The sequence below is a fragment of the Pocillopora verrucosa genome, chromosome 7, assembly GCF_036669915.1.
Source record: "Pocillopora verrucosa isolate sample1 chromosome 7, ASM3666991v2, whole genome shotgun sequence".
Classification (NCBI taxonomy): domain Eukaryota; kingdom Metazoa; phylum Cnidaria; class Anthozoa; order Scleractinia; family Pocilloporidae; genus Pocillopora; species Pocillopora verrucosa.
In genome coordinates this window covers 22,986,385-22,999,179 of record NC_089318.1, presented here as the reverse complement: position 1 = coordinate 22,999,179, position 12,795 = coordinate 22,986,385, and the positions used below count along the sequence as shown (strand labels likewise).

The following is a 12,795-nucleotide window of genomic DNA, read 5'->3' as shown; positions in this document are numbered from 1 at the left end:
AATGAAATTAAATGGGAAGATATTCGGTTATATTATGTTAGAACAGTGCTAAATTCAACGTAACATTAGTTGAATATCTTGGTTTGTAATTCAGAGAATTTCATGAAGCCTTCGCAGCGTGCGATTAAGTACGGTTAAGCACTCTGCGAAGGCTTAATGAAATTCTCTGAATTACAAACCAAGATATTCAACTAATGTTACGTTGAATTTAGCACTGTTCTACTACTTGAAAATCAACTGCACAACAGGAAAGTTAGAACCAACCTTGTAGTTGTAGTGATGAAAATCTCTACTTGCAGCAAACTTATCTGCTTGTTTAAACATATCAGCGATCAGTAACTCGCACTCATACTTGTCATCACCTCCCGATGCTGTCGCGAAGTTTATGGAGAAGCACTCCTTATTTGTAAGACGTTCGAAAGCACATTCATCGAGAGTCGACAGCTTCAACGAAGCCAGGATTGGAGATGCTAGCTTAGAGAAAGGATTTTTAACAAAGTTTGCGAAACTAATTTCAGAATCTTGACGAATAACATTTTCCCCTTCGCATTGAAAACTTATCGTTAGAATTAAGATGACGAACTTCGAACTTAACTCATTCATTTGCGAGATGGATGTAATGCGTTGATCATTATAGACAATAAAAGAGTTGTCAATTGGGTTTCTGTCGGCCGTGTAGCAGAATTATTACCAAAGGTTTTCAGTAAAGTAGTACTTGGAAATTAAGTGCGGATCATGCCGAGCCAAAATGACTCGAAAAAAGTTAAGCATAACATTATCGTCAGGTGCGAGGACTTTCCTGAAAAAAAAGGGACGTCTTATTCGTGATTGGTTTTAACATTTTTAAATAAGGATGATGGTCACATTCGACTATTAATAATGAATAACAAGAGCAGCTGCCAAAGGAGAGGTATCCTCCCATCAGTGCATTCGACAGAGACAGTTCCACATTTCTCTAACTATCATTGTTATACCGTACACGTCCATCAAGAACTTCTAATTTGGCCAAAACTCATTCTTACAAAAAATAAGAAAACTACACCATCGTGACTGATCCTGTTGCCTGGCGTACAGTTCTGAAACTCTGAGATTATTCTGAACACTGTTTCTGCAAGTCACGGCCTTGGAAAATGATAAACAGGCAGAAACAGAGGGGAAAAGGAAGGAAAGTGTGCTTGGAAACTCAATAATACCAACACCGGAACAAATCCTCTTACATTTAGGCTCTACAAAGTAAGTCTCTAAGTATGCGATTTGCCCAATTTTATTTCCTGTGAAAGACGTCGAGATTTGCATTTCAGCGGCAACAGAACAAAGTGCCATTCATTTGTCAATTAGAGAGAAATGAAAATAACATAAAGAAAAAAAAAGCTGTGGAAAATATGCTGGTAGAAAACGGAAACAAGAAGAACTTGGACAGTTTGGAAAACGTTAAACGAATCATGGTGAAGGGTAAAATTAAACAAAGCATTTCTTTATTTGATGTTAAACGATGTCAAAAGAGAGTATCCATCTTTGTTGTAATATTCAATTATAATGTTCTTTCAAGTAATTCTTCAAGTAATTCTTACTTAAGGCAATACTGGAGTAAAGGGAAAAATTAGACTTATTCATTAGTTCTGTTCGGTTGAATCACTCCCTGGTAGACCTAAAAATGAAAATTGCTCGTGATTAATTCATACTAGTTACATAACCGGCGTTCAAAACTGCAAATAGTAGAAATACCGGTGCTTAGAAAAAAGGCCTTCAGTACACAGCCGAGGCCAGTACTGTGAAATTTACATGCATCCTTACCTTGAGCCTTGGAAAACTTTCGCCTGCTCTTCACAATAACAGTTTTTTCCCTCATGTCGTTTCTGTGACGTAAACAGTAAAACCACTTATCTTTCAAAATCCTTTCACTTGTGATTTTCTCTAATGCGAGGGGATACAGATAATTTTTTTTGTTACTCATAAGTGTAAGTTGGTCAGTCAGTCAAATACACAACCAGAAAGTTTTCAGCAAGGTTTTTACGGTTGATCTCTAAGTCAGTCAGTTTGTCGGCCAACGTGTTTCGGTTGATCTGTCCATCGGCGGGTCAGACGTTCTTCAGCCTGTCTACCAGTGGTCAGCCCGTCTGACGGACGTTCTTCGTTAGGGTCAGTCGGTCAGTCGGCTGAAATACATATAGTCACTAGAAGGTTTAAGTTTGTATATTAAATTTGGATTTGGACATTGAGTGTATCAAGTTGTGGATACTCTTTTCTGTCAGTATCTCTGCGAGATAGAATACTTACGAGAAAAATGGCCGTGAAAGTGTTACCAAAGCCCTCAGTTTAAAAGATGGTTTGAAGAAAACACAGCGGACGGGTCTGTCTTGATATCTGCAAAAAATAATACAGGGAGCAAGGCTGAACACAAAGATAACACTGAATACGAAGCTCGACTTGTAGACTTTTTTACATGTTTGAAGAGACACTCAAGACTTTTCCAATCCGCAGATAATCAAAGTTAAGGAAATATTTACGAAATCACTGTGATTAACAGTGATATGACATTAAAACAAAGAGTCAAGTGAAGCTAACATGACCAAAAAGCGATAGGTTCTGTATTAACTCACGGTTTTATTAGTCTATTATAAATCATTAGAATCATTACAATCTCTATTATAAATTAGCTCTATTATAAATCATGTTATAACCCGTGATTTGTCTAACACATTTTCCCTACTCGTACATCTCACCGATTCATCAATAGCTTGTAAAATTCCGTCGCCCATTTTCGGGAACGCAGTTTGCTTCTTCTCTGTGTAACAGCATGAACTGCGACCACAAACTTTTCGCTTTTTTGGAAAAAATCTAAAAAGATTGTGGTGCACCATCAGTTGGGGGTATTACAAGAACGATACGCTTTAAAGACGGCCCACTCGAAACGTCGGCTTACAAACTCTCTACGGTGGCCAATTCTCATTTCAACTCAGTTGATGAACTGAACCAAATCATCGGATGATGTAACTGTACATAACTCTGTGCTTTCTCTCATTGGCTGTCATTTATGCGCAAAAATAGATCTGCGAACTCTTGAGTCATCAGCTGGAAATGCTTCTGAAATCCACTGTGTAAGTCGCCATTGAATTAATAAGGACACTGATAAATTAAAACACTTACAATAACAGACGGGCCATTATTTCATTGTATTCCTTCTTCCCTGTGAAATCTCTTTTACTGGGAATCTTCGAGGAATTCACAACGATTATATCTTCTCCATCTTTAGTTCTTGTGGCTGATAAAAGAAATTTTGGAAGTATAAGACTTGATATGTAGTGGTAAACACCGCGTAGATTTCGGGGTTCGATCCTCTCTACACCTGAAACAAAAAGTTTGGGAGGGGGGGAGGGGATGTTGAGGGATGGAGCTGTCCAAAGTCTAGTAGGAAACTTTTCTGATGTGCAAGCTCTTAAAGCTTGCACATCAAAAATTTCCCTGGATGTAGAGACCTCTGAAAGAAAGGACCTCAGTAAAGCGTAAGTTTGCACAATTGATTGTTACCTTTGAGGGAAATAAATCCTTTAAGAGGTGTCAGCCTTTGTTCGTCTACTATCTGCCTTTGTTCCTTCTGAAGTGGATTTTCGCTGTTTTCGATTGTAGATTCCTCTAAAAGTGGACGGAACGCGTCATGTGCGCGCTGCTGTATCACATTTCGTCGAGTAAACTGTTTTTTAATGAAAACGTGTAATCAATGTCTATTTGATTAATTTGTAACAGGACTTCGACTCGTTCAATTCGGTTTGAGATCAAGCTTTTAAACACTGCCAGTAAATATGGCCGCTTTGAATAGATTTTCCTAGTCTAAGTTTCCTACACTTTAACATTGATCGGCAATCAAATGATTTGTCCTGAGATTTGAGTTGTGGTTAATTGTTAACTTTCCTGCCCGACTAACTGGTCTCTCAGTCGAATCAGTTCTGTGCTAAATGTTGAGTTTCTCCATGATTTACTGCACATATACTTTGGTCAGCTCTGTATTTCTTCTTTTCTCATAATTAAGGAGTAAAATGGAAGCAAACAGACTAGAAATTCAGTGGAAAAAATCTGTGATCATGAAAAGAGGAGCAAGGAAAGAAATAGAGAACTGTTGAAAGATTTTGAAAGGGTGGAACAACATGCTGCTATGCTGGCTGTAAAAACAGAGAGGCTCAAAGCTTTTATAGTGACACTTAAGTTTTATGTTGTTATGTTATAATTATTTGAAAATTTTCAGATGAAGGGGATGTTAACCGTAATGACAACTTCACGTTAACCATTATCACTTGATTCTACAACGATTTTCTACTCATCTGGCGTTTTGTGCGCCTTCTGCACAAGCTTGATTGAGAATTGTTGAAAATTATGACAATGAAGATAACAGGAGAAAGATGAAAGGGAGTGACTTTTTCATGTTAAGACCTGCTACGATGTACCTGAAAAGTACAAATTTAGATCTGAAGTTAAAGTCTCGGGACGCGTGAAATTTACGCCTATTTGGAGAAACTAACTTGAAGTCAGGGGTTCTTACACAGGCCACCGCTTCTCAATACCAACAGCTGACCTGAGTCAGGCGGAGCGTAGAACTGTAACGAAATATTCCAGACCATTGATCAGTAGTGTGCATTAATTCTCATTTGAGGACATTCTGTGTCTATAAATCAAGGAAGGGTTTCCCTGGCATCTCCGGGACTCATTCTTGCCTTGATCTGACAGAGCAGGTTGTTGCAAAGGGTTTGAGCGCAAAGAAAAGGGTTTTTACCCTATGCATAGCATACATGAAGGCGGTGTTCTCTTGTTTTTCCTCATTCTAGGAAACTTCCCTGAGGAGCCGTTTCCGGTTATCAAAGTCACGCAACAGATCTTATGTAAATTACTTTCTCTTTTCAGATCTCATTGCCACAACAAGTTCACAGCAATGGCTTCTGTTTCGCTTTCTGAGTTTTGCTGGTTCAAAATTGTTCTTCTTCTATGCATATTTAGCCAAGGAAGGGTTCCAATGGCGTCTTGTGAGCTTGTGCCTGCAATGTTTGATCCTGAAACGAAGCAAGTTATCTACAATCCAGGACAAACTCGTACACAGAAAAAAGATTTGGTCGTGACAATAGCGCAAGACGTGAAGACGGAAAAAAGCAGTCGAACAAGCAAATCAGAAAGCTTTGGATTAAATCTAGGGTTTCAAAACAGGGGCATCCCTTCGTTTGGAGTGAATTATCAAAAGGTTAAAATTAACGAGCAGCGACAAGAAAGCCATCATCAGGTGAACATTGCCATTAACATACCAAGTGATTGTGACGAAGGCTGCAAGAAACACGCTGATAAAGTATTTCAGTTGGCAAATAACGCTCTTTACAGTGATGCAAAGCACAAACGTCTCAACTGACGAAACTTGCAACTTTTGATCAAGAAGGAGACTAAGGCAATACAGTCGCGTCGATAGATAAAGATGCATGACATTTTCAAAGGGTTTTGTTCACCGAAATTTCGCTTTTACAACAATGAAAACCCCTGCGGTATAATCGAGACAAACTTTTGAAATATCACGTAAACGATTCAAACAACACAGTTTGGATGAATGGAAAATGTAAATATACAGAGGAGACGTGGTCGGATTTGAGTGGATGCATCAGAACTTTGTGTCAGGTCAGACTTTTGTCCCACAATTTTACAGATTCAGGGATGTAATGATACAGTACTAATTCCGGTTGGTCCTGTGTTGCTGATCACGTGAAGTCGGATTGCATGTGCCTTCGCATAAACATGTTAAAAACGACTTTCATTTGTTGAGGTTTATCCCATTTGGTATCAGGTGTCGTTTACAATGTCAAAAGTCATTCTCACTTATAACATAGGTTTCATTTGAACAATAAAATACTGCAGCCCTGTTTTTCCTTCTTAGCATCTGAGTTGGTAAAGACCCGACGAAATACACGGCTTCGTTAAAATTATCTCGACTAAACCCCTACAGAGCGAAATGACAAAAACTAAAACTTTATGTCCGGGTAACACGTGCTTTTATTTATGATATAAGAAATTAAAATGTAACCGGTGACAATTAAAAAATGGTCCAGTGACCCATTCAACAAAATCTGTATTTGATAACAGAATACTATGATTGAATTTCTGGCCCCTTGTTCGATATATAGCTGGGCTCAGCTTCCTTATTGTAACTAGTCCTACAATGAGGTAAAAAATTAACTAGATTTTATTCAAGGTACCGGAAACTCCAATCTGACTCATTACAATAAAAACAGAATGGTCGAGTGATCTGTTGAACAAAATTAGTATTTGATGATTGAATTGTCCAGTTGTATCGCTGGCCCCATGATTCATATGTAGATGGGGTTAACTTCTAAAGTATTCTAAAAGTCTACAATGATTAGCTAAACTAAAGAACCATGCATTTTTTCGACGAATCGATTCCAAAGTTCGTTCCAGCCTTAAAAAGTCTAATATTTCAAGGCATCTCGCTTTCATAATGAAAAAACGTAAACTGGAAAACATGTGACAAAAATATGTCATCCTAAATATCAACATATCTGTTATTTTTCTTTGTGAGAAGGCTAAAGAACCATTCTGGCGTATAAATCATAATGATAACCTTTTCGTTAGATTATTCAAAAGTTGCTGACGCGTTTTTGTTAAAACTTATTGTTCAGGCTGTGTAGACAATGGAGGGCCCCTCACGAAAACTACTCCTAACATCTAAGTGACAAACATGCCTGACTGCTAAGAGAAATCCTAAATACTATTAATTGCTTCACATAAAAAAAATGTTTCTGTTGTATCACACGAAATGTTCCGTTTCGTACGGCAGAGGCAAAGATGATGGTCTTCAAAGAAGTCAGCTTCACTCAGGGTACAGGATTTGCTGATCAGTTTTGAACCTTGCAGATTATGTCTTCTTTCCTGTAAGATAAGATTAACAACATGAGCCGAGGAGTTCTAAAATATTGAATTGATTCGTCGGTAAAGTAATTGTTGGTTCAATTCAGTTCTTTCAAGAATTTCTGCTGTTTCGACAGGTTTAGTCGCTGTGAACTTCAGATACTGCGAGGCCTTTGGAAAGGAAATTTGAGGCGGAATTTGATAGAATTTACTCGCAGCAGCTCGCTATGGAATTAAGACCCTCTACGTCCATCAATAACTTATTTCCTGCCGTCATTTAAGATACTCTTCCATTTGTCTCGTTCAAAAATACATATGGGAACTATATGAGATACAACACGAATCCTTCCTTCACTATAACCAGCTTATAAACTTTCTTTACTGCATAACATGAAATAAATAAGGGGGGGGGGGGTGCGTGTGAGTCTTCAAAGTGACTTTTCTAAATCGTCCGAATTTAAGAGAATGCGCTACAATGTCTCCCTTTACACTCTAAGATAATATCAATAAACAGGCTCAACCAAAACCCGAGAGTGTCCCTGACTTGCTACAACGTGGTTGATTTTAACCTTAATTCCTAGTTCCTTCTGACATGTCATAAAAAGTAGATTTAGGCCTCAGTAGATTCCCATCCCGAGTGTGATTTTTACTGCGGTTTTTTTAAAATACAAACCTTTCCCCTTTTCCTTAACACCTACCTCAATGTCACATTATCTCCAATCAGCATGAACGTAGCCCATTTCTTCACTTCAGAATACTTGGAGTTACCTCTCATCCACTTTCTGACCTCGTGAAGAGATTCACTGGCACTCTCACCACGGAACAAGTGTTCGTAGAAACATTTCATGAACTGCTCCGTTGATTCGTCGTCCAAGGCCCACCGCGCCACTAACACCGACCGAGCACCGGATCCTAAGAACGCTCGAGCGATTCCAATTACTCCTTCGACTTTTATCTCTCCGCACCCACTGTGACAACAGCTTAGAACTACCAGTTTAGCTCGAAGTTTAACTTTTGATACGTCAGCCATCGTCAAAAGGTATTCTTCTTCTTGTGGAATATTGTTAGTAGTACTGACGGGGGAAAGTGCTATTTCTCCTCTATCGGGATTTCCGTGAGCCGCAAAATGTATCAACGCAACTGACTTCATCTGTTCAAGAACCGCCTCCTTTGTTGCATCTTTCCCTAACAATGGGATGACGCCAAGCATTTTTCCAATCATTTCAGCTTCTTTTCTTGCACCTGGTAATGGATCAAGGATCATTTGATTTCCCTTGTAAATCACTTCTCTCACTTCAGGTTCACCCACTATCAGTGCCCCAGTGTTACTGTGATAGTTTGAAGGACTATCCTGAATGACCTTGAGGACCGTCAAGGAAGGAACGATGCGGATCCTGAATTTTTCAGACAAATATCTTTCTCCCTCGTCAAGTAAGGCTGCAAATGGCACTTGATACATGCAGCTGTCAGGGACAATGATAATTTCAGGCTCTTTCAAAATATCGGCCACGGGAGCGATAATTATTTTGTGGAACAAACGCAGACATGTTTTCATATCTTCAGTTTCATCGTGAGATGGAGGCGATCGCTTAACATCGCCAGATAACTTTAAAACAGCTTCGTCGTTTAAAGAGCGATCTTCGTAATTCTCTGTGGGTGGGATGGAAAAGTGGCGGAAACTCTCCGCAAAAAGCTCTTTCGGATTTGGGACTGAGCCAGCATTTCCAAAACTGTCTGAATCCTTTCCCTTTTTGCGTCGGAAAATAATCCCTCCGCTTGTTTTGAGAACCCAAATCCGTACATCTTCATCACCAACCGAAAGGTACACAAAAGTACAATTTGCTTCTCTTTTAATGATATCATGAATGCAAAACAATGCCAATTGTGGATCACCTGAAAACTGGGGCTGTTTAGCAGAATATTGAGCCGTCATCAAGTCCGCTAGAGCTCTTGCCCGTCTGAGTTCTTCGACGTAAAGGCAATCTTCAGGATTCCCGGAAACAGAAACCAATTTACTGAGTATCTTATAGGGAAAGTCACCATGCTCCTCCAACAAAGATATTTTGAAGTAATCATTATCTTTTACGAAGTGTCGCAATTTTTCGAATTTTTCAATAGTTCTTAAAAGATACGAAAATGCTTCTTGGAAATTAGACTGAGCCAACTTCAAAACCGTTAGACCACAAAGAAATTTAAACTCATTCATATTATGTCCAATGGCTTTGCAAATTGAGAGAGCCTTGCTAAGATGTACTTCAGCTTTGTCAAGTTCACCCAGTGAATGAAACAATGATCCTAAGTTTCCGTAGTCAGCTGCTTCTCCCTTTCTGTCGCCAATTTCCTTTCTGATTGCAAGTGCTTTCTCGGTGTATTCTTTAGCCTTTTCGCATTCACCCAGTGAATGAAACAATGTTCCTAAGTTTCCGTAGTCAGCTGCTTCTCCCTTTCTGTCGCCAATTTCCTTTCTGATTGGAAGTGCTTTCTCGGTGTATTCTTTAGCCTTTTCGTATTCACCCAGTGACTGAAACAATGTTCCTAAGTTCCCGTAGCCAGCTGCTTCTCCCTTTCTGTCGCCAATTTCCTTTCTGATTGCAAGTGCTTTCTCGGTGTATTCTTTAGCCTTTTCGTATTCACCCAGTGACTGAAACAATGTTCCTAAGTTTCCGTAGTCAGCTGCTTCTCCCTCTCTGTCGCCAATTTCCTTTCTGATTGCAAGTGCTTTCTCGGTGTATTCTTTAGCCTTTTCGCATTCACCCAGTGACTGAAACAATGTTCCTAAGTTTCCGTAGTCAGCTGCTTCTCCCTCTCTGTCGCCAATTTCCTTTCTGATTGCAAGTGCTTTCTCAGTGTATTCTTTAGCCTTTTCGCATTCACCCAGTGACTGAAACAATGTTCCTAAGTTTCCGTAGTCAGCTGCTTCTCCCTCTCTGTTGCCAATTTCCTTTCTGATTGCAAGTGCTTTCTCGGTGTATTCTTTAGCCTTTTCGTATTCACTCAGTGACTGAAACAATACTCCTAAGTTTCCGTAGTCAGCTGCTTCTCCCTCTCTGTCGCCAATTTCCTTTCTGATTGCAAGTGCTTTCTCGGTGTATTCTTTAGCCTTTTCGCATTCACCCAGTGAATGAAACAATGCTCCTAAGTTTCCGTAGTCAGCTGCTTCTCCCTTTCTGTCGCCAATTTCCTTTCTGATTGCAAGTGCTTTCTCGTTGTATTCTTTAGCCTTTTGGTATTCACCCAGTGAATGAAACAATGTTCCTAAGTTTCCGTAGTCAGCTGCTTCTCCCTCTCTGTCGCCAATTTCCTTTCTGATTGCGAGTGCTTTCTCGGTGTATTCTTTAGCCTTTTCGTATTCAGCCAATGAATGAAACAATGTTCCTAAGTTTCCGTAGTCAGTTGCTTCTCCCTCTCTGTCGCCAATTTCCTTTCTGATTGCAAGTGCTTTCTCGGTGTATTCTTTAGCCTTTTGGTATTCACCCAGTGAATGAAACAATGTTCCTAAGTTTCCGTAGTCAGCTGCTTCTCCCTCTCTGTCGCCAATTTCCTTTCTGATTGCAAGTGCTTTCTCGGTGTATTCTTTAGCCTTTTCGTATTCAGCCAGTGAATGAAACAATGCTCCTAAGTTTCCGTAGTCAGCTGCTTCTCCCTCTCTGTTGCCAGTTTTTTTCCTGATTTCAAGTGCTTTCTTGTAATATTTCTCAGCTTTGTCGTATTCCCCAAGTGACTGAACGACTGTACCTAGGTTTCCGTAAATGGTAGCTTCCCTGATTCTGTCACCATAGGACACCGTGATTGCCAGTGCGTTCTCGAAATACTTCTTAGCTTTGTGATATTCACTACGCGAATAAGATAAATGTCCCATCGCAAAGTAACTTTTTGCCTCCGTTTGTTTGTCAGCCGTACATTCTGTCGCATCAATTGCCTTCTGATAATATTGTTTTGCCTTTTCAAACTCATTTTGGCTCTGATATATCTTTCCCAGTATTAAAGTTATTTTCCCTCTTTCAATTGTGTCACCTGAGGCATGGTACATATCAAGAAGTTCCTTGGCATATCTTTCTGCAGATGTGTAACTGGAAGCCATGCAAGCCGCCTTGAACATTAACATATAGATTCCTATGGTAAATTGGAAACGGGTCTTCTTTTTCAGCTCGTTAGATTTTAGAAAGATCAAGCATTCTTCGCCTAACATCATGGCTTGTAAACCACGACCAGTGTTCAGGAAGAAGGTGGCAACCACTAACCCAATAACCATCGAGAAGGTTGCTATAAGTTCTTCTACGTTGTCCATTTTCAACCTTTTGCCGATTGTTCGAATGAAATGAATGAGACAGCGTAAGGATTTAATTTAACTTTGTTAGATCCGTTTGCAGCCGCTTGATTCAATACTCATTACTTTTCACAGGAAAGTGCCAACTGTTAAAAGTATAGCCAGAGTGAAGGCCACAGAGAATTTTGCCAAAAGTTATACTGAGTTTTCCATTACGAACTTTTCCCGATTGCTCGAGCGAAATGAATGAGACAGCTTTAATCTGAGGATTTAATTCAACTGTGTTAGATCTGTTTGCAGCCTCCCAATTTAATAGTTTCTTACTAAAGAATGCGGTTGATTCTGAAGGCAGGCAGCTTACCAAAATAGCTGTCTGTCATAACAGGTTGATTAGCCTGATGTATTTGGTTTCGCTTGACTTACTCTTATATATCATATCAATTCTTGTTTTAGAAAGTTTTTGTAATTAGCGAGGAATTGGGGATCAAAATCAACCGATGAATTTTAACATTTGGTTTAAAATTAAAAGAAACTGTTAACATGATAAACTTACAGTTTCACCACAATAATGTTACTTGCAAGAACTGTCTCAAATTTCTTGGCCTTGTGATTGAAATCCAGATAAAAGTGATGCTGAGGCACAATTTTCCCTTCGAAAAAAATGCAGGTTGTTTCATTTACAAGTTACAACACAAAACACCTATCAAGAATTCGAAGAGAGAGAAATTCTTCAGCCTAATCAAGGTCTTAAACACATAAACATGAAACTTGAGGCCCAACTCCGACGTAATATAAATCTATTTCTAGCCTCTATCAGCCAGCCGCTGGTCGGGAAACAAACTCGCGTATCGAAAGCTAGACTGGATAACAAGGCGAAAATCAATCTTCTTTTGTCTTTATCTATGGATTTTTACGCATAGAGCACTTCAAGGAACAACGGGAGCAACGTACAGACCGCATGTCTATGCTTCTCAAGCAAAATTTTACCTACAAACGCGAGCAAGCTACTTCCGGCTTGAAGTCTGCTCGATGGCAGCCCACTTGGAGACATCAGATTTATTCAGAGAAATAAAGTTCACGTGGGTGATTATTTTAGTACGAGATTTTCAGGCAGTTTAGAAGCATTTACGTACATATCACTAAGATATATCAGATTCTCTGACATTTTTCTGTGGATTCGCTTGATGCCACTGTTTTCCTTCCACCGTAATTATTTAGGCGACCACAACGTCGATGTTGGAGATTCATCGATGAAATAGCTCACTGTTCTAACAGATTACGCTTACGTCATTTTAAATTAATTAAAACTAACACACGAGCTGTAAAACTACTATAATATCGAACAAAATGAACAGAAATTACTTACCGTGTTCGTCGCCTTCGAAAGTGAAAGTTAAGAAGTGATGATGCTATGATGCTTTTCAACCACCCCTTAATGCTCATAGTCACGTCATCATAGAACATTTATCGACTGGAAAGAGAATTCATCCCAATTTTTTTCTGATAGTGTCCCGAAGTTTTCAAAGTTAGCTTTACCTCACTTTGAGAGAAGCGAACGACCTTAGCAACAGATATCAGAAACATAGATTTACCTTACCATCCCCTCCCCCCATTTCCCCTTGACTCGCCTTAGTTCT

The 12,795-nt window shown here is 39.4% G+C and overlaps 1 protein-coding gene across 2 annotated transcripts; it reads right to left on the bottom strand.

Annotated features, from left to right (window-relative positions):
* Positions 1 to 6,009: 6,009 nt before the first annotated feature.
* Positions 6,010 to 12,745, bottom strand: LOC136282690 (tetratricopeptide repeat protein 28-like). Of its 2 annotated transcripts, none has more exons than XM_066170386.1 (4): positions 12,525 to 12,745; positions 11,712 to 11,808; positions 7,590 to 11,420; positions 6,010 to 6,912 (listed from the first exon to the last, which is right to left on the bottom strand). In XM_066170386.1, exons 3-4 carry the CDS (start codon positions 11,177 to 11,179, stop codon positions 6,879 to 6,881), a joined length of 3,624 nt encoding a protein of 1,207 aa, XP_066026483.1. In that variant the 5' UTR covers positions 11,180 to 11,420; positions 11,712 to 11,808; positions 12,525 to 12,745; the 3' UTR covers positions 6,010 to 6,878. The 2 variants fall into 2 exon arrangements, with proteins under 2 accessions (XP_066026483.1, XP_066026484.1); XM_066170387.1 differs by having other exon boundaries at positions 7,590 to 11,186.
* Positions 12,746 to 12,795: the final 50 nt, after the last annotated feature.